At 38.0% G+C, this 13,428-nt stretch overlaps 1 protein-coding gene across 7 annotated transcripts in view; it reads left to right on the top strand.

Annotated features, from left to right (window-relative positions):
* The window catches only part of LOC144581922 (intermembrane lipid transfer protein VPS13A), a 237,895-nt gene that overhangs the window by 105,880 nt on the left and 118,587 nt on the right, over window positions 1-13,428 (top strand). For all 7 annotated transcript variants that reach the window (XR_013533366.1, XM_078367850.1, XM_078367836.1 and 4 more), the window contains 2 exons: window positions 7,186-7,353; window positions 9,280-9,584. Coding sequence is in view for 6 of the 7 variants with exons in the window: in XM_078367850.1 (XP_078223976.1) it covers window positions 7,186-7,353; window positions 9,280-9,584 (473 nt within the window). In the remaining variant the exon portion in view is untranslated. The remainder of the gene's footprint in view (window positions 1-7,185; window positions 7,354-9,279; window positions 9,585-13,428) is intronic.

Below are 13,428 nucleotides of genomic sequence, written 5' to 3' on the forward strand. Positions count from 1 at the left end.
ACTGCAGGGGTCCTCAGTCCCCGGACTGTGGACTGGTACCCATCCATGGCCTGTTGGGAACTGGGCAGGACAACAAGAGTTGAGTGGTGGGTGAGGGAGGCTTATCGCCTGAGCTCCACCCCCTGTCAGATCAGCGGCTGCCTTAGATTCTCTTAAGAAGGCAAACCCTATTGTGAACTGTGCATATGAGGGATCTAGGCTGCATGTTCCTTATGAGAATCTAACTAATGCCTGATGATCTGAGGTTTAACATTTTCATCCCCAAGCCATCTCCCCACTCCCCACTTTCATGGAAAAATTGTCTTCTACAAAATAGGTCCCTGTTAGCAAAAAGGGTGGGGACTGCTGATGTATAGGATAATAAAGACTGAGGTAAATATCATAGTATTTATGTCTGGAAGTGAAGGTGCCTCTTTTCTGCTAAGCTGTTAGCTTGGGGTGGGGGCAGGTTGAGCTTAGCTTGGTTTGAATTTTAGACTAATAGGATTTCCTTCACTACATTACTGCTTCAGTTTCCTTTAGTTGTACCTTTTGCTTATGATGGGGGAAGGCTGTGTTGCTCAGATTCTGTTCCATGCTGAGTCTTTGACCTTTCTTCTATTCTTGTACCTCAGAAAATTCTCTTTCTGCATTCTTAGCTTTTTTCCTAGATGTGAGAGACTCCTGCTGCTTATTTCTTAGTGCTTATGAGCTTAATGGTATGTATCTGGGGAGAAGGGAAGGTGGTTTGGATAGGCTTGTTAGTGTCCTGGTTCGTTGTCATTTCCAGCCAGGGCTGTTTCTGTGAGTCTCAGAAATGGAGTATTCTTGGCAATCCTGTCCCTCCTCTTCATGGCATCTAATTGGCGTCTGTCGAATTTCCTATATGGGATTGACTACCCTTCCCTTCCCCAGCAGAGGGAGACCTCTAATGATCTGGCCCTAGGAGAGTTTTTGTTCTTTCCCTAGATACAGAGTTTGATTTTATTCTTGTCCCTAGGATACCATATCTTCACCTGTGCCCTGAGAGCAACAAGGTTTACTGTCCTTCCCCTAGTTTCTTATGTGTTTTGTTTTGAGAAGGCGATAGTCTTCGTGGTGCTTTGGGCCTTTTCTGCAATGGAGGCCCCCCACCTTTTCCACGGTTGTGCCAAGGAAATCTTTCTCTTGTTTCTCACTTGAACCCTGCTCCCATCTTTCTTAAGAGCTCCTCAGGTGTGTGTCTCCCAGGGATTGTGTATCTCACATTAGTTTACACTTATCCTTTATCATATCAGTTGAATTATTCTTACCTATTTTTTTCGTACGTGACATGTCTTTCTCCTGCTCTCTGCCACAAGTGAGCTGGTGCTTATTTTTTCTTTCCCCGCAGGTACCTGTTTTTCCTTAGATTTCAGGGTCCTTTGTTGTTCTGTGACCTCAGATTGCTAATGGTTTTAAGAAAGGTAAGATTTTGTAGTTTATCTTTTTTTGTCTTTTCTTAAGGTTTGGAGGGGCACCCACTCCAGCTTTGTGCACCCTAAGGAGAAGCAGGACTGTAGAGTTCTTTTCAGCCCCATCTTGTACATTAGCCTTCAAAGGTCACTTAGACTTCTGGTTCCTGAGGATTCTTTGTTCTGTGGTTATAACTGATTTGCTTGTTGATGGCTCCTCAGCTCCGTGTTCTTACTTGATTCTAGCATTTAGGAGAATTGAGAAAGCTATAAACTGAGTGCTCTGTCCTGTTTCAAATTTTTTTTTCGTATTTTACATCTCTTCTTGTTTCTACCATTTTTTTTTTTTTTACTGTTATTACAGAGCTTGAGATTTTTAACCACTGTAGATAATTTCTGGTTGGCAATTAAGATGGCTCTTTACAACCTGATAAGGAACAGAAGTATAGAGCTAGGAGGAGACTCTTTTGAAGATTCCAGAAAATTTATCCACATACCTCAAATCAAAAATAGATTTCAGTAAGGTGTAGATGTACAGTGTTTTTCAAATGTTTGTTAATAAATCAAGAAATACATGGTTACTCTCATTACAAAAGTACACATGCAAAATTAAAATGCATATTCAGATATTTCTTCTTCTGTTCTTCATTAAAAAAAAAAAAAAAAAAAAAAAGAGAAGCAGGGGCCAGACCTACTACATTGATTTTATGACCCACAAAGGGAATTGCCACCACCAGTTTGTAAAACTTTGTAGTGTAAGTCCGGTAAAGCAATTATTATTATTTTCTTTATTGCATTTTAGTTTTTGGGGTACATGTGAAGAACATGCAAGATAGTTGCATAGGTACACACGTGGCAGTGTGATTTGCTGCCTTCCTCCCCTTCACCTATATCTGGCATTTCTCCCCATGCTATCTCTCCCCATCTCCCCAACCCCAGCTGTCCCTCCCTTATTCCCCCCAACAGACCCCAGTGTGTAGTGCTCCCCTCCCTGTGTTCATGTGTTCTCATTGTTCAACACCTGCCTATGAGTGAGAACATGCAGTATTTCATTTTCTGTTCTTGTGTCAGTTTGCTGAGAATGATGTTCTCCAGGTTCATCCATGTCCCTATAAAGGACACGAACTCATCGTTTTTGATTGCTGCATAATATTCCATGGTGTATATGTGCCACCTTTTCCCTGTCCAGTCTATCATCAATAGGCATTTGGGTTGGTTCCAGGTCTTTGCTATTGTAAACAGTGCTGCAATGAACATTCGTTTGCATGTGTCCTTATAGTAGAACGATATATAGTCCTTTGGATATATACCCAGTAATGGGATTGCTGGGTCAAATGGAATTTCTATTTCTAGGTCCTTGAGGAATCGCCACACTGTCTTCCACAATGGTTGAACTAATTTACACTCCCACCAGCAGTGTAAAAGTGTTGCCATTTCACCACATCCTCTCCAGCATCTGTTGTCTGAAGATTTTTTAATGATTGCCATTCTAATTGGCGTGAGATGGCATCTCAATGTAGTTTTGATTTGTGTTTCTCTAATGACCAGTGATGATGAGCATTTATTCATATGTTTGTTGGCCTCATGTATGTCTTCTTTTGTAAAGTGTCGGTTCATATCTTTTGCCCACTTTTGAATGGGTAAGTCTGTTTTAGTTCTTTGTAAATTCTGGATTATCAGCCCTTTGTCAGATGGGTAAACTGCAAAAATTTTTTCCCGTTCTGTTGGTTGCCGATTCACTCTAGAGACTGTTTCTTTTGCCGTGCAGAAGCTGTGGAGTTTGATTAGGTCCCATTTGTCTATTTTGGCTTTTGTTGCCAATGCTTTTGGTGTTTTTGTCATGAAGTCCTTGCCTACTCCTATGTCCTGAATGGTTTTGCGTAGATTTCCTTCTAGGGTTTTTATGGTGCCAGGTCTTATGTTTAAGTCTTTAATCCATCTGGAGTTAATTTTAGTGTAAGGTGTCAGGAAGGGGTCCAGTTTCTGCTTTCTGCACATGGCTAGCCAGTTTTCCCAACACCATTTATTAAACAGGGAATCCTTTCCCCATTGCTTGTTTTTGTCAGGTTTATCAAAGATTGTATGGTCGTAGATATGTTGTGTTGCCTCTGATGCCTCTGTTTTGTTCCATTGGTCTATATCTCTGTTTTGGTACCAGTACCATGCTGTTTTGATTACTGTAGCCTTGTAATATAGTTTGAAGTCCGGTAGTGTGATGCCCCCCACTGTGTTCTTTTTGCTTAGAATTGACTTGGCTATGCAGGCTCTCTTTTGGTTCCATATGAAGTTCATGGTGGTTTTTTCCAGTTCTGTGAAGAAAGTCAGTGGTAGCTTGATGGGGATAGTGTTGATTCTGTAAATTACTTTGGGCAGTATAGCCGTTTTCACTATATTAATTCTTCCGAAACATAAATGTGGAATGTTTCCATCTGTTTATGTCCTCTCTTATTTTGTTGAGCAGTGTGGTTTGTTGTTTTCCTTTAAGAGGTCCTTTACATTCCTTGTAAATGGTATTCCTAGGTATTTTATTCCCTTTTAGCAATTGTGAATGGCAGTTTGTTCTTGATTTGGCTCTCTTTAAGTCTGTTATTGGTGTATAGGAATGCTTGTGATTTTTCCACATTGATTCTTGTATCCTGAGACTTTGCTGAAGTTGCTTATCAGTTTCAGGAGAATTTGGGCTGAGACGATGGGGTCTTCTAGATATACTATCATGTCGTCTGCCAATAGAGACAATTTGGCTTCCTCCTTTCCTATTTGAATACCCTTTATTTCTTTTTCATGCCTGATTGGTCTGGCTAGAACTTTCAGTAGTATATTGAATAGGAGTGGTGAGAGAGGGCATCCTTGTCTAGTGTCAGATTTCAAAGGGAATGCTTCCAGTTTTTGCCCATTCAGCATGATATTGGCTGTTGGTTTGCAATAAATACCTTTCATTATTTTGAGATACATTCCGTGAATACTGAGTTTATTGAGGATTTTTAACATAAAAGGCTGTTGAATTTTGTCAAAGGCCTTCTTTGTATCAATTGAGATAATCGTGGTTTTTGTTCTTGGTTCTGTTTATGTGGTGAATTACGTTTATAGACTTGCATATGTTGAACCAGCCTTGCATCCCTGGGATGAATCCTACTTGATCATGATGGATAAGTTTTTTGATGTGCTGTTGCAGTTGGTTTGCCAGTATTTTACTGAAGATTTTTGCATCTATGTTCATCATGGATATTGGCCTGAAGTTTTCTTGTTGAGTCTCTGCTGGATTTTGGTATCAGGATGATATTGGTCTCATAAAATGATTTGGAAAGTATTCCCTTTTTTGGATTATTTGGAATAGTTTCAGGAGGTATGGTAACAGTTCATCTTTGTGTTTCTGGTAGAATTCAGCTGTGGACCCATCTGGACCTGGGCTTTTTTGGTGTGGTAGGCTCTTAATTGCTGCCTCGACTTCAGATCTTGTTATTGGTCTATTCATGGTTTCGACTTCTTCCTGGTTTAGGCTTGGGAGGATGCAAGTGTCCAGGAATTTATTCATTTCTTCCAGGTTTACTAGTTTATGTGCATAGAGTTGTTTGTAATATTCTCTGATGATGGTTTGAATTTCTGTGGGATCTGTGGTGATTTCCCCTTTATTGTTTTTTATTGCATCTATTTGGTTATTCTCTCTTTTTTTTTTATTTTTTAATTAATCTGGCTAGTGGTCTATTTTGTTGATCTTTTTGAAAAACCAGATCCTGGATTTATTGATTTTTTGAAGAGTTTTTCGTGTCTCTATCTCCTTCAGTTCTGCTCTGATACTAGTTATTTCTTGTTTTCTGCTAGGTTTTGAGTTTTTTTAATCTTGCTCCTCTAGCTCTTTCAATTTTGACGATAGGGTGTTACTTTTGGATCTCTCCACTCTTCTCATGTGGGCACTTATTGCTATATATTTTCCTCTAGAGACTGCTTTAAATGTGTCCCAGAGGTTCTGGTATGTTGTGTCTTTGTTTTCATTGGTTTTGAAGAACTTCTTTATTTCTGCCTTCATTTCATTGTTTATCCAGTCAACATTCAAGAGCCAGTTGTTGAGTTTCCATGAAGCTGTGTGGTTCTGAGTTAGTTTCTGAATTCTGAGTTTTAACTTGATTGCACTGTGGTCTGAGCGACTGTTTGTTATAATTTCTGTTCTTTTGTGTTTGCTGAGGAGTGATTTACTTCCAGTTATGTGATCAATTTTAGAGTAGGTGTGATGTGGTGCTGAGAAGAATGTATATTCTGTGGATCTGGGGTGGAGAGTTCTGTAAATGTAAATGTCTATCAGGTTTCTTATTTTTTTCTTCTAACAGTCTGGCCCCTCTGCTGTAGGACTGCTGAGGTCCACTCCAGGCCCTGCTTGCCTGGGGATCACCTGCAGCAGCTGCAGAACAGTAAGGGTTGTTACCAGTTTCTTCTTCTGCTGTCTTTGTCCCAGAATGATGCCTGCCAGATGTCAGTCTCAGCAGTCTTTTGTGAGGTGACTCTTTGGATATACGGGGGTCAGGGAGCTGCTTGAGGAGGCAGTCTGTTCTTTATAGGTGCTCAAGTGTTGAGTTGTGAGCTGTGTTGTTCATTCAGAGCTGCTAGGCAGGTACGTTTAAGTCTGCTGCAGCAGAACTCATAAACCGCCTTTTTTTCCCCAGGTGCTCTGTCTCGGGGAGATAGGGCTTTATTTATGAGTATCTGTTGTGCTACTGCCTTTTTTTTTTTTTCAGGGCTGTTCTGCCCAGCAAGGAGGCAGCCTAGTCACTGCCTGCAGAGGTTTTGCTGAGCTGCTGTGGGTTCCGCCCTGCTGCCGGCTCTTCCCTGCTGCCATGTGAGCTTCCCTGTAGTCCCGTTTATATGGGTGTAGTTAGAACGGCCTCGGTGATGGTGGCCCGCCTCTGTAATGGCGACTCTCTCTGTTATGGCAGGTTGCCTCAGCAATGGCGGACTACCACTGTAGGGGTGGAGTACCTCGGTAATGGCGGATGCCCCTCCCCCACCGAGCTGCACCATCCTGGGTTCAGCTGTGTTTGCTATGAAACTCTCAACCCTGAGCGTTACAATTGCTGTTTTGTTTGTTTTTGTGGGGGTGGAACCCACTGAGCCTCATCACCTGGCTCCCTGCCTCAGAGCCTTTTTTTTTTTTTTAAGTTGAACGGTTGACTCTCTCCTAGGTGTTCAGTTGCCTGCTGAAAGGGCGCTGGGATTTGTGTGATTTCCCGTGCGTCGACCCACTGCGCCGCTGAAACAACGGCGCTGCCCTGGATTAAACAGGTTTTAGACCTGTTTAATCAGGTGTAGACCTGTTTAATCAGGTGAATGGGCGAATCTGCCCTCTCAGAGTGCCAATTGCCAGCTTAAAAGGGCAACCAGACCAGTGTATTTTGTGTGGTGAGCTGCTGTGCTGCTTTGCCAGCAAGACAGCCACACCAGCTGAAGCAGTCGCGCTGGTCAAAACAGCCACGCTGGTGACCCGTAGAGCTCCTCCACCTGGGAATCTCCTGGTCTGTGGGCAATAAAGATCCGTCTGGAAATGCGGTGTCCACTCACCGTCTGCGCTTTCTCTGGGAGGTGCAATCCTGACCTGCTCCTAAAGGGCCATCTTGGATCCCAGTAAAGCAATTATAATAGAATCGTGGCCTCATTTGTACTTGGCTTTTGAATACTTGGGAGATTTTCTTACTAGGTTTTGTTATTTTTTACTTCATTTTATTTTTATACTGAAAGCACATCATTTCAAAAATGGATTGTGATAATTAAATTTTCTCTTATTCAGGCTGTTTACATCACTGGAAAAGAAGTTTTCAGCTTCAAAATGGTTTCTTACATGGATGCAACTGCTGGTTCTGCATACACAGATATGAATGTGGTTGACATTCAGGTTGATTTAATAGTTGGTTGCATTGAAGTAATTTTTGTCACAAAATTTCTGTATTCTATATTGGTGAGTATTTTATTAAATTATATTTTATTGTATACTAGTTAAAAGTTACTATTTTTCAAATATGGCTGAAGTTTAATAATTCCTTGCTTGAAATTTTTTCTGATTTTTCAAATAATTTTCTGGGCACCATTTATTATACATAATGACTGAAATGTTTAATTCCTTAATTATATAACATCATTTTGACATGGAAATACTTCAAATAATTGAAGTATGTATTTCATATATTAACATTATATATGCATTAGCTATCATAGATATGTTATATATTATTTAGAAACTTTATTTTATATGTCATTGGCTTAAGTCTTTGTTTTAGCTGACTTGTAAATATAATTTTTAAATACCGAATATGTAATTGAAGTTTCTTTTAGTCTCTCAAGTCATCATTAAGAAAAGGTTATTTTAATTTTTTAGAGACAAGGTCTTGCTCTGTCACCATGCTGGAGTTCAGTGGCCTGATCATAGTTCATTTTAACCTTGAACTCCTGGATTCAAGTGATCCTCCTGTGCCAACCTCCTGAGTAGCTGAGATTACAGGCACATACCACTATGCACGTACCACCAAGCTAATTTTTTTTTTTCTTTAAGTTTTTATAGAGTTGGATTCTTGCTCTGTTGCCCAGGCTGGTCTTGAGCTCCTGGCCTTGAGTGGTCCTCCTGCTTTGGCCTCTCAAAGTACTGCGGTTACAGGCATTATGCCCAGCCCAAGAAAATCATATTTTTGATTGCATTGTCATTCTGTGAATCTCCGTGACTTTAAGGAGTTAGATTTAACTTCTGTATGACTTCACCCTAAGGCATTTCAGTTCTTATTTCTGCTTTTCTTGTTTTGTTTTTCCCCTTGCTGTCAGCTGATATGTTTCTTGTGGGTGTCATACTTGTCCCCATGACATCACTATTCATTCTTTTAAAATGCTGTCTCTTTGTTTTAGTGTATTAAGTAGGTAATCAAATCTGAGTCTATAGTGGAATAGATAGGCCAAGTGTGGCAGTTCTTATAAGCAAGGAAAGTATTCATGTGTTCGTCTGAATGTATTTGGGAACGTGGAGCCCGCTTTTGTTATTTCAGAATTCTAGGTGAATTCCATATAATGTTGATGTTTGCGATGTTTTAAATTTAAGTTATCATGCAGTTTTTCTATAGCCATAAAATCATTTTGTACAGAAAGATGTTAAGATAAGTATTTCTTGTTTAATTTCTTCTCTTTTAAAAAATTAAAAAAAAATTTTTTTTAGAGACAAGATCTCGCTATATTGCCCAAACTGGTCTGGAAATACTGGCCTCATGTTATCCTCCCTCAGCCTCTTGAGTAGCTAATTTCTTTTTATAGCCAAAAAAAAAAAAAAACAAATCATGTCACTTGAGCCCTCTTCTACTTATACTTAGAAATTACTAAAATATTAATTTTTTCTTTGAACATGAAAATTAAGTATGAGTATAAATCTAGGTAATTATATTTTATGTCACTGAAGTGTTTTTTTTTGGAATTTGGAAAATCCTTTTGATACTTCTTAAACATATTTTATTTATTTACCTTATAAATGTAAATAAGCTCTCTGTACTGAGGTTGTATAGAGAAATAGGGTTGTTCAGACATTAGAGAAAGTGAGATAAGGGAAATAGATTTCTGTAAGACATTCCAGTGATCCCATTTAGCTTTGTTCTGAGGACTAGATTTTTATTTTATCTGTGTTTTTTGTGTTTCTCAGTTTTTGTGGCAGAAATAGACAGTAAGACTTTGAATAAATAATGCTTGGTTGTGTTGTTTTTTATTTTAATTATAGACAGTAAGACTTTGAATAATTAATGCTTGGTTGTGTTGGTTTTTTTTTTTAACTGCAGTAAGACCATAAATATCAATATATATTTAATGTCTTATTTATTAATAATAACTTTAAGAATATAATTCTGTTACCTTACAGGCTTTTATAGATAATTTTCAGGCAGCTAAACAAGCCTTGGCTGAGGCAACTGTTCAGGCAGCTGGAATGGCTGCTACTGGTGTAAAAGAACTGGCACAAAGGAGTTCCAGGATGGCACTGGATATTCACGTCAAAGCCCCAGTTGTGGTCATCCCACAGTCTCCAGTTTCAAAAAATGTTTTTGTTGCTGATTTTGGACTCATTACAATGACAAATACCTTTCATATGATAACAGAGAGTGAGAGCTCTCCCCCACCTGTTATTGATTTGATAACGATAAAGCTGAGTAAAATGCGACTGTACAGGTAAGCTTTTCACAAGTGTGTTTGTGTGGAATGCAGTATTTTTGTTTTACGTTAAAGACGTTGCTGTTTTGAGTATTCTGTTTACAGTGATTTTATTTTATTAATTATACGTAATTTTGTAATTTTATGTTCCTTAAGTATATTTTGGCAAAATCAATTATAGTCTTTGCATTTTAAAAAACCTAGAAAGTGTTTGAAAATTTCTTCTTTGGTAATTAGGAAAACTATAAAATTTATTACCTGATGAAATGTATTGGTGCTTTTTTTGTAGTTCATTATAAATTACACTGCTATGGAAGAAATGAGGAATTTCTAATGTAATATGTTTATTCACTTTTCAAATACAGTATCACCTTATCTTCTCTGTCAGCTGTGTGCTAGGGATCTGATGCTGTCATTTACACAGACAGTAGCATACAACCTTATGTATTTATTAAGCATAGGGTTAGGAAGTAGGGTGATAAATAAATGTTCAAATATTTCCAGAGCTTTTATACTATGTCCTCTGTGTTTCTGTGCTGTTTCGAATTGCCCATTCTGAATTTAATGCCCAATTTTCCAACTTGGATCCTTCTCTGTTTATACTTCCAAACTGCCCTCTCCCTTCTTTCTGTCATTTTTCTTTGATCTCATTCTCTTGCTTGTCTCTTCACCTTATTTTTGTTTCATTTATTACTTAATTAGCCCCCATATTATCCTTCCGACCTCTAGTTTTGTCTACTTTTGAGCTAATTTCTAGAACCTTTCTAAAATGTGATCCCATTTTTATACACCGGCCCACTATATTTATTTAACAGTACCTACCACAACAACCCATGAGGTAGGCATTATTTATTAATCCCTTATGAAGATTGCTCACTACTGTATTTCTTAGTGCAATGCCTGGGATATATTTATATACTTCTCTTAGCTTCCTATGAGTCTGTTTGATCAGTTGAATATTTTTAAAGCAGCTTTATTGAGACATCACCGACACAGAATCAGTTGCATATCTTTAATGTTACACCATTTTATAAGTTTTGATATGCATACATTTCTGACAGTTTATGCACAATTGCATTATTTCTTCCATAAGTATTATTAGGTAGACTTTGCCAGTTAAGCCATCTGGTCCCACAGTTTGCTTCTGGGACGTTTTTAAACACAGTTTTCATTTCTTTAATAAATTTAAGGTTATTCGAGTTATTTTGTCTTGAGCTATCCCTAATTTTTTAAAAGAATTTATCCATTTCATCTAAGTTGTAAAATGTAATGGCATAAAGTTTTTCATAATGTTCCCTTATTTTTTAATATCTATAATGATATCTCCTCCCTCCTTCCTGGTATTTATAATTTCTGCCTTTGTACCAATCAATCTGGTTAGAGATTTATCAGTTTTATTGATCTTAAGAAACAGTTTCTGCTTTTAATTTTTCTATTTTTTTTGGTTTTATTTTCTCTTTCACTGATTTCTGATTCAGTATTTATTATTTCTTTCTTCTTCCTTTCGGTTTAATTTTGCTCTTTTTCTAAGTTTCTTTAGGTGGTGGCTAAGATTATTGATTTGAAGCATTTCTTCTTTTCTAATGTATGATATATATAGTCAGTTGGATTGATACAGTGCTGTAAATTGGAGTACTTTATGCTATAAATTTTACGTTACTCTATAATTTTGTGTAGCTCTTGTCTCTCTGGTGTTTTATTATATAACTCTAGCTACCTTGGTTTGTCTTTGACTCTCAGCTCTTCTCTACTCTGGGGCTTTCCTGGCCTTCTCCTGGGTTCCCCCTCTCTGTACCATGGCCTGTTAATTATCGCAAAACAATAGTAAACTGGGACAATTGTGGGGCTCACCTCATTTTTTCTCCAACTCTTTGGGATCACGATCCATTTTTGATGTCTTAGGTCTTAAAAACTATTTTTAAATAAATTTTGTCTGTCTTTTTTTTTTTTTTTTTTTTTAGAGACCAGGGTTCTTTCAAGCAGGAGTGTAAACCCATTCATGTTACTCCATCTTAGATGGAAGGAGAAATTTCTGTCACTTGAGCATTTATTAAGCACCATATATATCCCAGGCATTATGCTAAGAATAAGAAATATGATCGTGAATAATCTTTATAAGGGATTAATAAATAATGCCTACCTCATTGGGTTGCTGTGGTAGGTACTGTTTAATAAGTATAGCGGGCTGCTGTGTAAACATGGGATCATATTTTAGAAAGGTTCTAGAAATTAAGTCAGAAGGACACAAACCTAGAGGTTGGAAGGATAGTTTGGTAACTATAGCAGTAATTCACATAAGAATTACAGGTGACTTAGTCTAAGGTAGGGGAGTGAAGTAGTGGAGAGCTAACCAGAATTTATAGTAACTGATGATTTAATGGGTGTGGGAGTCAAAGGAAATGAGGAATTAAAATTCACTTTAGGTTGCAGGCTTGGAAATCAGCATTTGGTGATTATGTACTCCACTGAAATAAGACAGAACAATGCAGGAAAAAAAAAAAACTCAGCCGAATAGAGATAGTGATTATTTCTCTAATGCACAAAGTAGCCTGAAAGTGGTTGCATGACTTCTACATGGAGAGATCTTGAAAGAAATCCAGAAGGCAGTGGAATATATATGCCTAGGTGATGTCGTTTAGACTTCTAGGTTTAGGAGTCCTTAATAATAATTTGTGCTCATCACTGAAGCCATTGGAATGAGCACAGCCACAAAAGAGAGCTTGTAGAGTGGAACATACGAGGAAGAATTCTGAGGATTACCAGTATTTAAAGAATTGGCAGAAAGAGGAACCCTTATAAGAGACTAACAAGGAGCAGACAGAGATGAGAAAGCAGGAAAATGTATTGAGGCAGCATTGTGGGTCCTGCTGATACTGTTAACCATGATTAATAGAGTATGATTTTTTTTCATGTAGTACTTGGTATTTTGTGATTGGAATCCAACAGTCAGTTGGATTGAGACAAAACTGAATTTTTGCTAAGCAGATATGACCTAAAGTAATGGAACAGGATTTTAATGATTGAAAATCATGTTGATGGATATTGGAGAGGTGATATGGTTTTGCCGTTTCCCCACCTAAATCTCATCTTGAATTAGAGCTCCCACAATTCCCACATGTTGTGGGAGAGACCTGGTGGGAGATAATTGAATCATGGTGGGTGGATTCTCCCATACTATTCTTGTGGTAGTTAATAAGTCTCATGAGATCTGATGGTTTTATAAGGGGAAACCCCTTTGGTTTGGCTCTCATCCTCTTTTCACCTGCTGCCATGTAAGACACGCGTTCGCGTCTTCTTTAGTTTCTGCCATGCTTGTGAGGCCTCCCCAGCCACGTGGAACTGTGAGTTCGTTAGACCCCTTTTTCTTTATAAATTACCCAGTCTTGGGCATGTCTTTATCAGCAGTGTGAAAACAGACTAATAGAAGAGAGAAGAAGTTAAAGACAAGAGGGTACTGATGGAGAAAAAGAATACAAAGAAGAATTTGTAGACTGGACATCCAGCACTCTTGATGTCTTCAAAAAATAAACGCAGACTAGTTGTTGATGGATTAGCACGTGTAGAATGTGGTAAACCTAGATGTTATCATTCTGAAAGGAATCATAGTCGTGAGAATCAGGGAGCATTATTCCAAATTAAGAACAATTATTTCTTCCTTTTATCCTGAGAAGAATTGGAAAAATTGGCCTCCATATCTATATTCAGTCACATCTTGCTTGATTTCAAGAAATGGTAGATGCAAATTGAGTGAGGGTCTGTATTAAAAATAGATTGCTTTTAAGAGTCCCCAAATATGTGTAGGATGTGAAATCAAAATATTTATTATTTGTATGTCCAAAAAGTATTTTTTGAAATTTGAGAA

The sequence above is a fragment of the Callithrix jacchus genome, chromosome 1 (assembly GCF_049354715.1).
Source record: "Callithrix jacchus isolate 240 chromosome 1, calJac240_pri, whole genome shotgun sequence".
Lineage (NCBI taxonomy): Eukaryota > Metazoa > Chordata > Mammalia > Primates > Cebidae > Callithrix > Callithrix jacchus.